Raw genomic sequence first — 15,772 nt, 5'->3', positions numbered from 1 at the left:
CGGCGCTGTGGCGGCGCTGTCCCCGCTCCTCCCTCGCTGCAGGCGGCGCTGTGGCGGCGCTGTCCCCGCTCCTCCCTGGCTGCAGGCGGCGCTGTCCCCGCTCCCCCCTGCCTGCAGGCGGCGCTGTCCCCGCTCCCCCCTGCCTGCAGGCGGCGCTGTCCCCCGCTCCTCCCAAGCTGCAGGCGGCGCTGTGGCGGTGCTGTCCCCGCTCCTCCCGGGCTGCAGGCGGCGCTGTGGCGGTGCGGTCCCCGGGCTGCAGGCGGCGCTGTGGCGGTGCTGTCCCCGCTCCTCCCGGGCTGCAGGCGGCGCTGTGGAGGTGCTGTCCCCGCTCCTCCCGGGCTTGTGGCGGTGCTGTCCCCGCTCCTCCCGGGCTGCAGGCGGCGCTGTGGCGGTGCTGTCCCCGCTCCTCCCGGGCTGCAGGCGGTGCTGTCCCCGCTCCTCCCGGGCTGCAGGTGGCGCTGTGGCGGTGCTGTCCCCGCTCCTCCCGGGCTGCAGGCGGCGCTGTGGCGGTGCTGTCCCCGGGCTGCAGGCGGCGCTGTCCCCGCTCCTCCCGGGCTGCAGGCGGCGCTGTGGCGGTGCTGTCCCCGCTCCTCCCGGGCTGAAGGCGGCGCTGTGGCGGTGCTGTCCCCGCTCCTCCCGGGCTGCAGACGGCGCTGTGGCGGTGCGGGCCCGGGGTTTGAGCTGAGCCGCCGCTCTCTCCGCCAGCGGTGATATCGGCGGTGCGGGGCCGGCTGTCCGCTCAGAGACTTCGAGGCTGGGCAGCGAAAGCGGGAAACTCCCGGGGCCACAAATCAACCGAATCGAAGCTGCTTCAAACCGGAGCGCGGGCCGGGGAAATGGGTTAAGGTGAGAATCTGAAATGGAGCAGTGACAGTCCGGGGGGGGGGGGGGGAGAGTGTCTGCCCCATACCCTCCCCCCCCTTAGACCCCCCCCCTTAGACCCGCCCCCCCTTAGACCCCCCCCCCCCTTAGACCCCCCCCCCCCCTTAGACCCCCCCCCCTTAGACCCCCCCCCCTTAGACCCCCCCCTTAGACCCCCCCCCTTAGAGCCCCCCCCCTTAGACCCCCCCCCTTAGACCCCCCCCCCCTTAGACCCCCCCCCCCTTAGACCCCCCCCCTTAGACCCCCCCCTCCTCGCCCCCCCTCCTCGCCCCCCCCCCTAGACCCCCCTCCCCCCTAGACCCCCCTCCTCGCCCCCCCCCCAGGCCCCCCTCCTCGCCCCCCCCCCAGGCCCCCCCTCCTCGCCCCCCCCCCCAGGCCCCCCCTCCTCGCCCCCCCCCCCAGGCCCCCCCTCCTCGCCCCCCCCCCAGGCCCCCCCTCCTCGCCCCCCCCCCAGGCCCCCCCTCCTCGCCCCCCCCCCCCAGGCCCCCCCTCCTCGCCCCCCCCCCCCAGGCCCCCCCTCCTCGCCCCCCCCCCCCAGGCCCCCCCCCAGGCCCCCCCCCCAGGCCCCCCCCCCCCAGGCCCCCCCCCCCAGGCCCCCCCTCCTCGCCCCCCCCTCCTCGCCCCCCCCTCCTCGCCCCCCCCTCCTCGCCCCCCCCCCCCAGACCCTCCCCCCTCAGACCCCCCCCCCTCAGACCCCCCCCCCTCAGACCCCCCCCCCCTCAGACCCCCCCCCTCAGACCCCCCCCCCCTCAGACCCCCCCCCCCTCAGACCCCCCCCCCCCTCAGACCCCCCCCCCCAGACCCCCCCCCCTCAGACCCCCCCCCCCAGACCCCCCCCCCTCAGACCCCCCCCCCTCAGACCCCCCCCCCCTCAGACCCTCCCCCCTCAGACCCTCCCCCAGACCCTCCCCCCTCAGACCCTCCCCCTTCTCCCCCCTCAGACCCTCCCCCTTCTCCCCCCTCAGACCCTCCCCCTTCTCCCCCCTCAGACCCTCCCCCTTCTCCCCCCTCAGACCCTCCCCCTTCTCCCCCCTCAGACCCTCCCCCTCTCTCCCCCCCCCGGCCCCTCACCCCTAACATTGGTCCCATGAGCTGATGTCTCAGACCGTGACTCTGTCATCAGACTTGTTGCTGCTTCCTCATATCCATCACTGGGATTTATTTCCACTGGTGTATGTTCAGCTGATCAACGTGAACACTTTGTGGTTCCACTGATTGTGAAGCAACTGCTGTGAGCTTGGTTACTGACACATTCCTCAGCAGCGAATGATATTCTGACAGTTTGTTCATTGGGGAAAGCCGGGTGAACTTTGATTCTGGAGATGGCTTTCTTGTCTCAGTCAGTGAGTGCGTAAAGTTGTAAGAATGTCAAGTGGCCCAAAGACACCCGAGAGCCAAGAGAACAGTGTGGGTGAAAAGAGACAGTTCTGGGATGATTAAGAAGGAATGAACTGTGAGAGAAATGAGGAATGAGATGGTGTGTGGGCCTTGTTTTCCAAACAGTTAGGATTTAGGGAGGAGGAGCAATGTGTAAAGTCGCATTTGGACTTTTGGGAATGTTCTGTAGAACTGCTCTGGGACAAGGTTTATAAGCATCAGGACAATAGTGTTCAGGGTGATATTGTTTTTCTGTAAATAATTAAGGTTTGCCGAGTAGGTGGGTACTCTCTCCGATATTATGAAAGGTATCATTGTTTTAATCTTTAATTTGTCTGTAATTCAAAGAGAAGAAGTGGTAACAAATCTTAGTGCTGTTTTACTAGTATTGTGTCAATGTTTGGAAATGAGGTGGAATTGCTGTGTCCTACTTTAAACAGGGTGTGTCCTTCCTATGATATGTTACATTTTTTGTGATGTTTCATTGAGCTGTATTTGACGAGCTTATTATTTGCCAAATTGGTTTTGAAGAACATATGCTGGCTTAACTATGATCTTTTCCATGGTGTGAAAGATTTCAGACGCTTCACTGAATTGCCCTTTAATTCGAAAAAATGAATTGGGTACTTTTCACCCTGGTTAGTAGGAATGCACACTGAAGGTGAAACTCATAGTTTGGTGTTGTCGCCTCCAGTTTGAGCATCTGTGAAATTAGAACATAGAACATGACAGCGCAGTACAGGCCCTTCGGCCCTCGATGTTGCGCCGACCTGTGAAACCACTCTAAAGCCCATCTACACTATTTCCTTATTGTCCATATGTCTATCCAATGACCATTTGAATGCCCTTAGTGTTGGCCAGTCCACTACTGTTGCAGGCAGGGCATTCCACGCCCTTACTACTCTCTGAGTAAAGAACCTACCTCTGACATCTGTCCTATATCTATCTCCCCTCAATTTAAAGCTATGTCCCCTCGTGCTAGACATCACCATCCGAGGCAAAGGTCTCTCACTGTCCACCCTATCCAATCCTCTGATCATCTTGTATGCCTCAATTAAGTCACCTCTTAACCTTCTTCTCTCTAACGAAAACAGCCTCAAGTCCTTTCCTCATAAGATCTTCCCTCCATACCAGGCAACATTCTGGTAAATCTCCTCTGCACCCTTTCCAATGCTTCCACATCCTTCCTATAATGCGGCGACGAGAATTGCACGCAATACTCCAAATGCGGCCGCACCAGAGTTTTGTACAGCTGCAACATGACCTCATGGCTCCGAAACTCAATCCCTCTACCAATAAAAGCTAACACACCGTACGCCTTCTTAACAACCCTCTCAACCTGAGTGGCAACTTTCAGGGATCTTTGTACATGGACACCGAGATCTCTCTGCTCCACACTGCCAAGAATCTTACCATTAGCCCAGTACTCTGTCTTCCTGTTATTCCTTCCAAAATGAATCACCTCACGCTTTTCTGCATTAAACTCCATTTGCCACCTCTCAGCCCAGCGCTGCAGCTAATCTATGCCCCTCTGTAACTTGTAACATCTGTCCGCACTGTCCACAACTCTGACTTTAGTGTCATCTGCAAATTTACTCACCCATCCTTCTACGCCCCCCTCCAGGTCATTTATAAAAATGACAATCAGCAGTGGCCCCAAAACAGATCCTTGAAGTACACCACTAGTAACTGGACTCCAGTCTGAACATTTCCCATCAACCACCACCCTTTGTCTTCTTCCAGCTAGCCAATTTCTGATCCAAACTGCTAAATCACCCTGAATCCCATGCCTCCGTATTTTCTGCAGGAGCCTACCGTGGGGAACCTTATCAAACGCCTTACTGAAATCCATATACACCACATCAACTGCTTTACCCTCATCCACCTGTTTGGTCACCTTCTCAAAGAACTCAATAAGGTTTGTGAGGCACGACCTCCCCTTCACAAAACCGTGTTGACTATCTCTAATCAAATTATTCCTTTCCAGATGATTATTCATCCTATCTCTTATAAACCTTTCCAAGATTTTGCCCACAACAGAAGTAAGGCTCACTGGTCTATAGTTACTGGGGTTGTCTCTACTCCCCTTCTTGAACAAGGGGACAACATTTGCTATCCTCCAGTCTTCTGGCACTATTCCTGTAGACAAAGATGACTTAAAGATCAAAGCCAAAGGCTCAGCAATCTCCTCCCTAGCTTCCCAGAGAATCCTAGGATAAATCCCATCCGGCCCAGGGGACTTATCTATTTTCACACTTTCCAGAATTGCTAACACCTCCTCCTTATGAATCTCAAGCCCTTCTAGTCTAGTAGCCTGAATCTCAGTATTCTCCTCGACAACATTGTCTTTTTCCTGTTGTTGTTGTTGTTAAAGTACTAACTTGTTATCTTGGGGGTTAAAGAGTCGTCATTAACTAACCATAGTCACTATTCGCAGTCAAACGCTAACTTCTCATTGTATTGACGTCAACAACTTTTGTTTATACTTTTAACACAGTAAATCATCCGAAGGTGTTTCACAGGAGTGTTATCAGCCAACATTAGACACTGAACTATAAAAGATTTTAGGACATGTAGCGAAAAACTTGGTCAAAGAGGTGGATTTTAACAAGCGTCCAAAAGAGCGTTTCAAGCCGCAGATGTCTTGAAGCATGATTGGATTTGATTTATTGTCACGTGTACCGAGGTACAGTGAAAAGTATTGTTCTGTGTACAGTCCAGACAGATCGTTCCATACATGAAAAAACACAACATAAATACTTAGGCACAGGCATTGGGTGAAGCATATAGAGTGTAGTACTGCTCAGTAGAGAAGGTGTGTGAAGATGCATGCCTGTCAGTGATGGAGTGATTAAAATAGGGAATTTGCGAGAGGCCAGAATAGGAGGAGCAGAGAGATCTCAGCGTTGTAGGTTGGAGGGGATCACAGAAGAGGTGGAACAGAGAGATCTCCGAGCTGTAGGTCTGGAGGGGATTACAGAAGAGGTGGAACAGAGAGATCTCCGAGCTGTAGGTCTGGAGGGGATTACAGAAGAGGTGGAACAGAGAGATCTCCGAGCTGTAGGTCTGGAGGGGATTACAGAAGAGGTGGAACAGAGAGATCTCCGAGCTGTAGGTCTGGAGGGGATTACAGAAGAGGTGGAACAGAGAGATCTCCGAGCTGTAGGTCTGGAGGGGATTACAGAAGAGGTGGAACAGAGAGATCTCCGAGCTGTAGGTCTGGAGGGGATTACAGAAGAGGTGGAACAGAGAGATCTCCGAGCTGTAGGTCTGGAGGGGATTACAGAAGAGGTGGAACAGAGAGATCTCGGAGCTGTAGATCTGGAAGGGATTACAGAAGAGATGGAACAGAGAGATCTCAGTTGTAGGTCTGGGGGGGATCCAGAACAGGGGAAGCTGGAACCTCACCAAAAATTGGGCTGGAGGAGATTACAGAACAGACGGGGTCGAGAGATTACAGAACAGACGGGGTCGAGAGATTACAGAACAGACGGAGCAGAGAGATTACAGAACAGACGGGGCCGAGAGATTACAGAACAGACGGGGCCGAGAGATTACAGAACAGGCGGGGCCGAGAGATTACAGAACAGGCGGGGCCGAGAGATTACAGAACAGGCGGGGCCGAGAGATTACAGAACAGACGGGGCCGAGAGATTACAGAACAGACGGGGCCGAGAGATTACAGAACAGACGGGGCCGAGAGATTACAGAACAGGCGGAGCAGAGAGATTACAGAACAGACGGGGCAGAGAGATTACAGAACAGACGGGGCCGAGAGATTACAGAACAGGCGGGGCCGAGAGATTACAGAACAGGCGGGGCCGAGAGATTACAGAACAGACGGGGCAGAGAGATTACAGAACATACGGGGCCGAGAGATTACAGAACATACGGGGCCGAGAGATTACAGAACAGACGGGGCAGAGAGATTACAGAACAGACGGGGCCGAGAGATTACAGAACAGACGGGGCCGAGAGATTACAGAACAGACGGGGCAGAGAGATTACAGAACGGGCGGAGCAGAGAGATTACAGAACAGACGGGGCCGAGAGATTACAGAACAGGCGGGGCAGAGAGATTACAGAACAGACGGGGCAGAGAGATTACAGAACAGACGGAGCAGAGAGATTACAGAACAGGTGGAGCAGAGAGATTACAGAACAGGAGGAGCAGAGAGATTATAGAACATGCGGGGCCGAGAGATTACAGAACAGGCGGGGCAGAGAGATTACAGAACAGACGGGGCAGAGAGATTACAGAACAGACTGGGCAGAGAGAGTACAGAACAGACGGGGGGCAGAGAGATTACAGAACAGGCGGGGCAGAGAGATTACAGAACAGACTGGGCAGAGAGATTGCAGAACAGACGGGGCAGAGAGATTACAGAACAGGCGGGGCAGAGAGATTACAGAACAGGCGGGGCAGAGAGATTACAGAACAGGCGGGGCAGAGAGATTACAGTACAGACGGGGGCAGAGAGATTACAGAACAGGCGGGGCAGAGAGACTACAGAACAGGCGGGGCAGAGAGATTACAGAACAGGCGGGGCAGAGAGATTACAGAACAGACGGGGCAGAGAGATTACAGAACAGACAGGGCCGAGAGATTACAGAACAGGCGGAGCAGAGAGATTACAGAACAGGCGGAGCAGAGAGATTACAGAACAGGCGGAGCAGAGAGATTACAGAACAGGCGGGGCAGAGTGATTACAGAACAGGCGGGGCAGAGAGATTACAGAACAGGCGGGGCAGAGAGATTACAGAACAGGCGGGGCCGAGAGATTACAGAACAGGCGGGGCCGAGAGATTACAGAACAGGCGGGGCCGAAAGATTACAGAACAGGCGGGGCCGAGAGATTACAGAACAGACGGTGCAGAGAGATTACAGAACAGGCAGAGCAGAGAGATTACAGAACAGACGGGGCAGAGAGATTACAGAACAGACGGGGGCAGCGAGATTACAGAACAGACGGGGCAGAGAGATTACAGAACAGGCGGAGCAGAGAGATTACAGAACAGACGGAGCAGAGAGATTACAGAACAGGCGGGGCCGAGAGATTACAGAACAGACTGGGCAGAGAGATTGCAGAACAGACGGGGCCGAGAGATTACGGAACAGGCGGAGCAGAGAGATTACAGAACAGGCGGGGCCGAGAGATTACGGAACAGACGGGGGCAGAGAGATTACAGAACAGACGGGGGCAGAGAGATGTCGGAGGTGTCAGGCTGGAGGAGATTATAGTGATTGTAGAGGGACAAAGCAATTGAGAATTTTGATTAAAAAGCTGAGGTTTTTGAAGTTGAGATGTTGGTGGATGCTGGGAGTCAACGTAACCCAGGCAGTACAGACTCCTCGCACTGTCACCCACTGGACTCGTTTGTTTTTTTCTCCAGGACCTGATCTGTGAAATACCTCTGGCTTCTTTTTAAAAAAATTAATTTACAGGATGTGAGCATCGCTGGTTAGGCCGGCATTTATTGCCCATCCCTAGTTGCCCTTCAGAAGGTGGTGGTGAGTTGCCTTCTTGAACCGCTGCAGTTTTTGAGGTGTAGGTACACCCACTGTGCTGTTAGGGAGGGAGTTCCAGGATGTTGCCCCAGCGACAGTGAAGGAACAACGATATATTTCCAAGTCAGGATGGTGAGTGACTTGGAGGGGAACCTCCGGGTGGTGGGGTTCCCAGGTATCTGCTGCTCTTGTCCTTTTAGATGGTTAGTGGTCGTGGGTTTGGATGGTGCTGTCTAAGGAACCTTGGTGAGTTGCTGCAGTGCATCTTGTAGACGGTACACACGGCTGTCACTGTTCATTGGTGGTGAAGGGTTTGAATGTTTGTGGAAGGGAGAGCAATCAAACGGGGCTGTTTTGTCCTCGATGGTGTTGAGTTTCTTGAGTGCTGTTGGAGCTGCACTCATCCTAAGCAACTGGAGAGTATTTCATTACACTCCTGACTTGTGCCTTTTAGATGGTGGATAGGCTTCGGGGGGGGGGGTCAGGAGGGGAGTTACTCGCTGTAGGATTCCTCGCCTTTGACCTGCCCTGGTAGCCACAGTATTAATATGGCTAGTCCAGTTCAGTTTCTGATCATTAGTAACTCCCAGGATGTTGATTGTGGGGGATTCTGCAATGGTAATGCCATTGAATGTCAAGGGGTGGTGGTTAGATCCTTTCCTGTAGGAGATGGTCATCTCCTGGCACTTGTGTGGCGCGAATGTAACTTGCCACTTGTCAGCCCCAAGCCTGGATATTGTCCAGGGCTTGCTGCATTTAGACATGGACTGCTTCAGTATCGGAGGAGTCGCGAATGGTGCTGAATATTGTGCAATCATCCGCAAACATCCCACTCCTGACCTTATGATGGAAGGGAGGTCATTGATGAAGCAGCTGAAGATGTTTGGGACTAGGACACTACCCTGAGGAACTCCAACCACCACAACCATCTTCCTTTATGCCAGGTTTGACTCAAACCAGCGGAGAGTTTTCCCCCTGATTCCCATTGACTCCAGTTTAACTCGGGCTCCTCGATGCCATACTCGGAGAGTTTCCCCCCTGATTCCCATTGACTCCAGTTTAGCTCGGGCTCCTCGATGCCATACTCAGTCAAATGCTGCCTTGATGTAGAGGGCAGTCACTCTCACCTCACCTCTGGAATTCAGCTCTTTTGTCCATGTTTGAACCAAGGCTGTAATAAGGTCAGGAGCTGAGTGACCCTGGCGAAACCCAAACTGAGCGTCTGTGTGTAGGTTATTGCTGAGTAAGTGCCGCTTGATAGCACTGTTGATGACTCCTTCCATCATTGCTGATGATGGAGAGGGTAGAGTAGACTGATGCGGCGGTAATTGGCTGTGTTGGATTTGTGTATACAAGACATATCTGGGAAATTTTCCTCATTGCCGGGTAGATGCCAGTGTTGTAGCTGTACTGGAACAGCTTGGCTAGGGCTGCGGCAAGTTCTGGAGCACAAGTCTTCAGTATTTCAGAATATTGTCATGCCATCTGCCTTTGCAGTATCCAGTGCCTTCAGTCATTTCTTGATATCATGTGGAGTGTATTGACTGAAGACTGACAACTGTGATGCTGGGGACCTCCGGAGGAGACCGAGATGATCATCCACTTGGCATTTCTGGTTGAAGATTGTTGCGAATGCCTCAGCCTTGTCTGTTGCACAGATGTGCTGGGCTCCTCCATCATTGAGGATGGGGATATTTGTGAAACCACCTCTTCCAGCGAGTTGTTTAACATAGAACATTACAGCGCAGTACAGGCCCTTCGGCCCTCGATGTTGCGCCGACCTGTGAAACCACTCTAAAGCCCATCTACACTATTCCCTTATTGTCCATATGTCTATCCAATGACCATTTGAATGTCCTTAGTGTTGGCGAGTCCACTATTGTTGCAGGCAGGGCATTCCACGCCCTTACTACTCTCTGAGTAAAGAACCTACCTCTGACATCTGTCCTATATCTATCTCCCCTCAATTTAAAGGTATGTCCCCTCGGCGAGACATCACCATCCGAGGAAAAAGGTTTTCACTGACCACCCTATCCAATCCTCTGATCATCTTGTATGCCTCAATTAAGTCACCTCTTAACCTTCTTCTCTCTAACGAAAACAGCCTCAAGTCCCTCAGCCTTCCCTCATAAGATCTTCCCTCCATACCAGGCAACATCCTGGTAAATCTCCTCTGCACCCTTTCCAATGCTTCCACATCCTTCCTATAATGCGGCGACCAGTTTAATTGCCCATCACCATTCACAGCTGGATGTGGCAGGATTGCAGAGTTCAGATCTGATGTGTTTGTTGTGGAATCGCTTAGCTCTGTCTATTACTTGCTGTTTATACTGTTTGGAACACAAGTAGTCCTGTGTTGTAGCTTCACCGGGTTGACACCTCATTTTTCGGTATGCCTGATGTTGCTCCTGGCAAGCTCTCCTGCACTCTTCATTGAACCAGGGTTGACCCCCTGGCTTGGTGGTAATGGTAAAGTGGGGGATATGCCGGGCCAGGAGGTTACAGATTGTGGTTGATACAATTCTGCTGCTGCTGATGGCTGGGATATTGTCTGTAAGGGATGATTCTGTGAGTATGACCATGTCAGGCTGTTTAACTAGTCTGTGAGACAGCTCTCTCAACTTTGGCACAAGCCCCCAGATGTTAGTAAGGACTTTGCAGAGTCGACAGGGCTGGGTTGGCCGTTGTCATTTACGGTGCCTGGGTCGATGTAGGTGTTTTTTTGTGTTTTCGTAGCAGTTGAATACAACTGAGTGGCTTGCGAGGCCATTTCAGAGGGAATTTAAGTGTCAGCCACATTGCTGTGGGTCTGGAGTCACATGTCGGCCAGACCAGGTAAGGATGGCTTTTTGAGGCCTGAGGTTCGCCTTGTAAATCACAGAAACCTGAATGATTTTGTCATTCTCCAAATGTTTTCAGTCTTACTCCTGTCCTACACACTGGACCTGGTGGAGGTGATTGTGGTGTTTCTCTGGCATTTTGAAATTGGAGAATTGATACTGTCACAAATCCAAGGTACTCTACAGCAAAATTAAAATATAGGGAAGTAGAGTTGAGGCCTTCATTGGTACCGGCAACACTGCGTACTTAGCTCCCTACTGTACTCCCTATTCACACGCGACTCTGTAGCAAATTTTGGCTCCAACTCCATCTACAGGTTTGCTGATGACACAACCATAGTGGGCCGGATCTCGAACAACGATGAGTCAGAATACAGGAGGGAGATAGAGAACCTAGTGGAGGGGTGTAACGACAACAATCTCTCCCTCATCATCAGCAAAACTAAGGAGCTGGTCATTGACTTCGGGAAGCAAAGTACTGTACACACCCCTGTCAGCATCAACGGGGCCGAGGTGGAGATGGTCGACAGCTTCAAATTCCTAGGGGTGCTCATCTCCAAAAACCTGTCCTGGTCCACCCACATCGATGCTACGATCAAGAAAGCACAACAGTGCCTATACTTCCTCAGGAAACTAAGGAAATTTGGCATGTCCACACTGACTTTTACCAACTTTTGCAGGCGCACCATGGAAAGCATCCTATCTGGCTGCATCACTCGAGGGCCAAATGGCCTGTACTGCGCTGTCATCTTCTGTATGGCAACTGCTCGGCCCAAGATTGTAAGAAACTTCAGAGAGTCGTGAACACAGCCCAGTCCATCACACGAACCTGCCTTCCATCCATTGACTCCATCTACACCTCCTGCTGCCTGGGGAAAGCGGGCAGCATAATCAAAGATCCCTCCCACCCGGCTTACTCACTCTTCCAACTTCTTCCTTCGGGCAATCTGAGAACTCGCGCTAACAGATTCAAAGACAGCTTCTTCCCCACTGTTACTGGACTCCTGAATGACCCTCTAATGGACTGAACTGATCTCTTCACACACCCTCTCTACTGAGTAGTACTAACTCTATGCTTCACCCGATGCCTGTGCCTAAGTATTTCCGTTGTGTTCTTTTCATGTATGGAACGATCTGCCTGGACTGTACGTAAAACAATCCGTATCACTGAACCTCTGTACTCCTAACAAAAAATCAAATCAAATCATTTCTTTGGTACCCACGTCAAATCTGTAGTGAAAGCACTAAAATTACACTTTAGCTAAAACGTTGAAGGTTAATTATGAGAAGATTTATTGACTGTACCCGTGGCGGCCCTGACCCCGGCCGTACCCGTGGCGGCCCTGACCCCGGCCGTACCCGAGGCGGCCCTGACCCCGGCCGTACCCGTGGCGGCCCTGACCCCGGCCGTACCCGTGGCGGCCCTGACCCCGGCCGTACCCGTGGCGGCCCTGACCCCGGCCGTACCCGAGGCTGCCCTGACCCCGGCCGTACCCGAGGCCACGCTCTGTTCTAATTTGAAATTTTATCAACCCGGATTGTACCTGCAGATGGGTTTTCTACTCAGTAACGTGGTATTTACAAGACAAAAAAGGCTAGAAATACACACAGAGATGTCAGCGTCAGAAAAACTATTTTACCGTTGTGTGTGGTAAGTCTATTGAAATTCTGACGTCCACAACCCCAATGCAGTCAAGCTCCCGAATGCGAGAAATGAAGCTGTCTCAATTGCAAAATAGACTGGGAATCTGAAATCAAACTGGAAAACTCTGGAAATATCTAACAAGTGGTTCTTTCTTCCAGCTGTGTGCGCACCGACCTCGGGCACCATTCCTGGGTTTTCTAATTCACAACATATCGTAGTCCTGCCGCCTCAGGCTCATTGGGGATCTATTGGCAGCATTAACTCAATAGTATACAAATAGATTTTGTACCAAGCAAAATAAATGTGTCTTGAGTCAAATTGGGCTTCCCGCTTGTTCCTTCTGTACTTGGTTGGCTGTAAGTCTTTGCGTTTATGAATTTGATGACCACCATACTGTGCTGGATTTTAACTGCTTCATTTGTATGTGTTCTCCCGCTCTCCAGGTGATTCTTGCTCTAACTCAGATGGCCAAGAGGCAAATGAATGAATGCACTGTCCACCAATGCTGTGTCTTATCACAATTAATTCCGTGACCAATGAATTCCGTCTCGCCTTCCTCCGTTCAGTACATCCAAACCCAGGAAGACTTGCGTCCGTCAGACTCGAAGAGACAATTGCTTCCGGGACCCAGCGATCATGAGAATGGCTGGAACAGCCATTGTAATTCAGCAGAGAGGCCTCAGCAGAATGAGCCAGACGAGGTGGACAAGATTAAAGCGAAGCTGATGACAGCGTGGAACAATGTCAAATATGGTGAGGCCCTCTGCAAAGATGGGAATGTTTCCACAACACCCAGACCTTGTTTCTTTCCTCTTTGTTTCCTGGTCCTATCCTGAAAGTCCTGTCACGTTGGCTACATCCGCCATCCCTCCTCCATTGCCGTGTCTGCTGAGAGACATTATACCCTTGGTTGACTTTCTCATGTATTTTCTCGTCGCAGTTACCGGATCTGAAGCTTGAGAGCTCGCAAACTCCCTGATCAACTAAGGGTATAGACTGGGAATTAAAGCCCCTGGTTCCCTTACCCTCAAGCGTGCCTCTTTTTCTTTGATTCTAATATTTATATTTAATATTTAGATTTGTTTCTTTAAAATGACAGAGTTGATTGGGGAACTTGCGATGATGTACTGATCCTGACAGTATGAGAGAATTGACTACACGTTGTGGAATGATTAGTTTTAATACCTAACCAAAAGCAAATACTGCGGATGCTGGAATTTTTAACAACTTCATTCATGAGATGTGGGCATTTATTAACCATCCCTAATTGCCCTTGAGAACTCAGAACTAAAAAGAGAAAATGCTGGGAAAAAGCTGGCAGCATCTGTGGAGAAGCAAACAGAGCTAACGTTTCGAGTCCGTTTATTTAATTCATGTTTCTCTGCTGATGTTAATCCAGTCATCTCACACTGCTGACTATAATCTCTCCCCCCTCCCCCTCAGCCCGTGCCGCTGTCAGCATTTCTTGTGGGGAAGATTTCCTCAGTAGTCAGCTGTGCTAATCTGATTCTTTTCTGTGTCTTCATAGGTTGGGTGGTGAAAGGGAGAACAAGCTTCAGCAAGATGTCCCCCATTTTTCTTCTGGGGCGTTGCTACTGTTTTGAGTCAGAAGGTATTGTGCTCATCTCTCGGACTGGGACACAGTGTGACTTTGTAAGTCACTGACTGTCGGAACTGTTAATAATGTCACCTGCTTCCTTTTCCCAGCAGCTGATTCACCATCAAACTCCGACTCTAGTTATGAGACAGGCAACAACCAAAATTCCCCTCCTACCTCGGTGGGATTGTTCCGGAAGGACTTTGCCTCACGGATCTGGTTGACATACAGGCGTGAATTTCCCCAGCTGGAGGGTTCTGTGTGGACCACGGACTGTGGCTGGGGTTGCATGTTACGCAGTGGGCAGATGTTACTGGCTCAAGGACTTCTTGTCCACCTTCTCTCTCGAAGTAAGTCTTGCCCCTTTTTGTTTTATACTTTTTCTTCTCCTGTGCTGAATGCACTGACTGTCGCTGAGGTACAGCCCACAGATGTGAGGAATAGTTGTCCAATTGACCATTAGTAAACCTGGACGTGTGGGGAATCGATGCCGTGCTATTTACCTAAGTGAGGCATTGCGGCTGAACACTATCCTGCTTCTTTACATCATCTACATAGCGGCACTTCTCGCAGGCATCAGCGATGAGCAGTCTGCCATCAGTAATCCTGCCTGACTCTCTCTCCCAATGCCCCACAGAAACCCTAACCTGGGATACCACAGAAAACTTTAGTCTTATTTGCAGCCCAGTTGAGATTCACCTAAGTCCGATCACATATGGTCTACAAGGCAAAGAGATGTAGTGAGCAGAACATTACCCACTAAGGCAAAAGCTTTTACAACATAATAGTGAATGTGTTTGTCAGCATATTGCAAAGGGGGAGATGCAGGTCTTGGAGTAACTCTAAAACTGGAATCTAATGAAGGATTTAAACACAGGACAAGTGTGATGAGCTGGGATGCGATAAACGTCACCACGTCCAACTTTCCTTCCTACATAGAAAATACATTTTAGAATTGAATATTTGTTTCTCTAGTGCAGCAAGAGCTCCGCCTTGCACATTAGAAGGTTCAAGGCTCAATCTCTGGGCAGTTTGAGATTTTCAGTAAAAGTTGTAGAATTGACCTATTGTGTCTGTAAAATCTCAGACACTTTGACCAGTTTATTAATTGAACATTTTACCCAGGTATCTTTACTGACCAGGCGAACAGAGGACAATGCAAGTGTATAAATCAAACAACTTTATTCAACAAACAGTAAAACAGCTACCCTTAAATTAATCCTTAAATTATCCCACTAATAACAGACCGAAAATTCTTAATACTACCCGTGCCGATGAACCCGATCGAGCTGCAGGTCCAATCCCCAGGCCCGGTTGTCTCCGGGTCCTTTTACACGAAGGTGGGTCTCGCAAGCGGCTTCCTTCCGTCTCTGGTCTCTAGTCTTCATTACCTCTGCAGGGAGTCTTTGCTGCTGGGAAGTTCAGGGGTTTGATTCTGATAGCCTGTCCTGCCAGAATGTTCTCCGGCCCCAGCCAATGAGGGTGGGAGTGGCACCACCCAATGGAGTTACTAATGGCCACTCAGCAGGGCATCGGGAATCCGCCCACAGGGTTCGTTTCCTGGCGCAGTGTTTGTATATAACCTTGTCTACTCAAAACAATCGATCCATGAATAGAGCTTGATGGGTGATCAATCGGGCAGGTCCCGATACATCCTGGCGGTTTGTCTCTGTTTAGTATATTCAAACTCGGCCAAGTTTGGAATTCATTTCAACCTGCCTGGAGCTGACTGCGGTTTGATTTCAAATGTCCAATTCTTAATTTAAAGTGTCCAGTTTTATGGGGCCTAGAATCCAGACTGTTGTCCACATTACCACAGACTTTGTCTTTGAGCGAAGGAGGAAAAAATTCAGTTTGCTGCTTCTGTTCGCTATCGAACCATTGCTGCTGAAATGTGCAACTGTATTGGGTGAGGGCAAGGT

At 51.3% G+C, this 15,772-nt stretch overlaps 1 protein-coding gene across 2 annotated transcripts in view; it reads left to right on the top strand.

Annotated features, from left to right (window-relative positions):
* Positions 1-692: 692 nt before the first annotated feature.
* atg4da (autophagy related 4D, cysteine peptidase a) overlaps positions 693-15,772 on the top strand; it is a 43,933-nt gene continuing 28,853 nt past the window's right edge. The window contains exons 1-4 of one of the 2 annotated variants that reach the window (XM_072490833.1): positions 693-846; positions 12,697-13,006; positions 13,782-13,865; positions 13,964-14,200. In XM_072490833.1, the coding sequence (XP_072346934.1) occupies positions 12,790-13,006; positions 13,782-13,865; positions 13,964-14,200 (538 nt within the window). In that variant the 5' untranslated portion in view covers positions 693-846; positions 12,697-12,789. Of the gene's footprint in view, positions 847-12,696; positions 13,007-13,781; positions 13,866-13,960; positions 14,201-15,772 lie in introns of both variants that reach the window. The other variant, XM_072490832.1, reaches the window with a different exon arrangement.

Source organism: Scyliorhinus torazame, chromosome 27 (genome assembly GCF_047496885.1).
Source record: "Scyliorhinus torazame isolate Kashiwa2021f chromosome 27, sScyTor2.1, whole genome shotgun sequence".
NCBI lineage: Eukaryota > Metazoa > Chordata > Chondrichthyes > Carcharhiniformes > Scyliorhinidae > Scyliorhinus > Scyliorhinus torazame.
The sequence above is the reverse complement of the archived record's forward strand: the minus strand, read 5'-3'. Positions and strand labels throughout refer to the sequence as shown.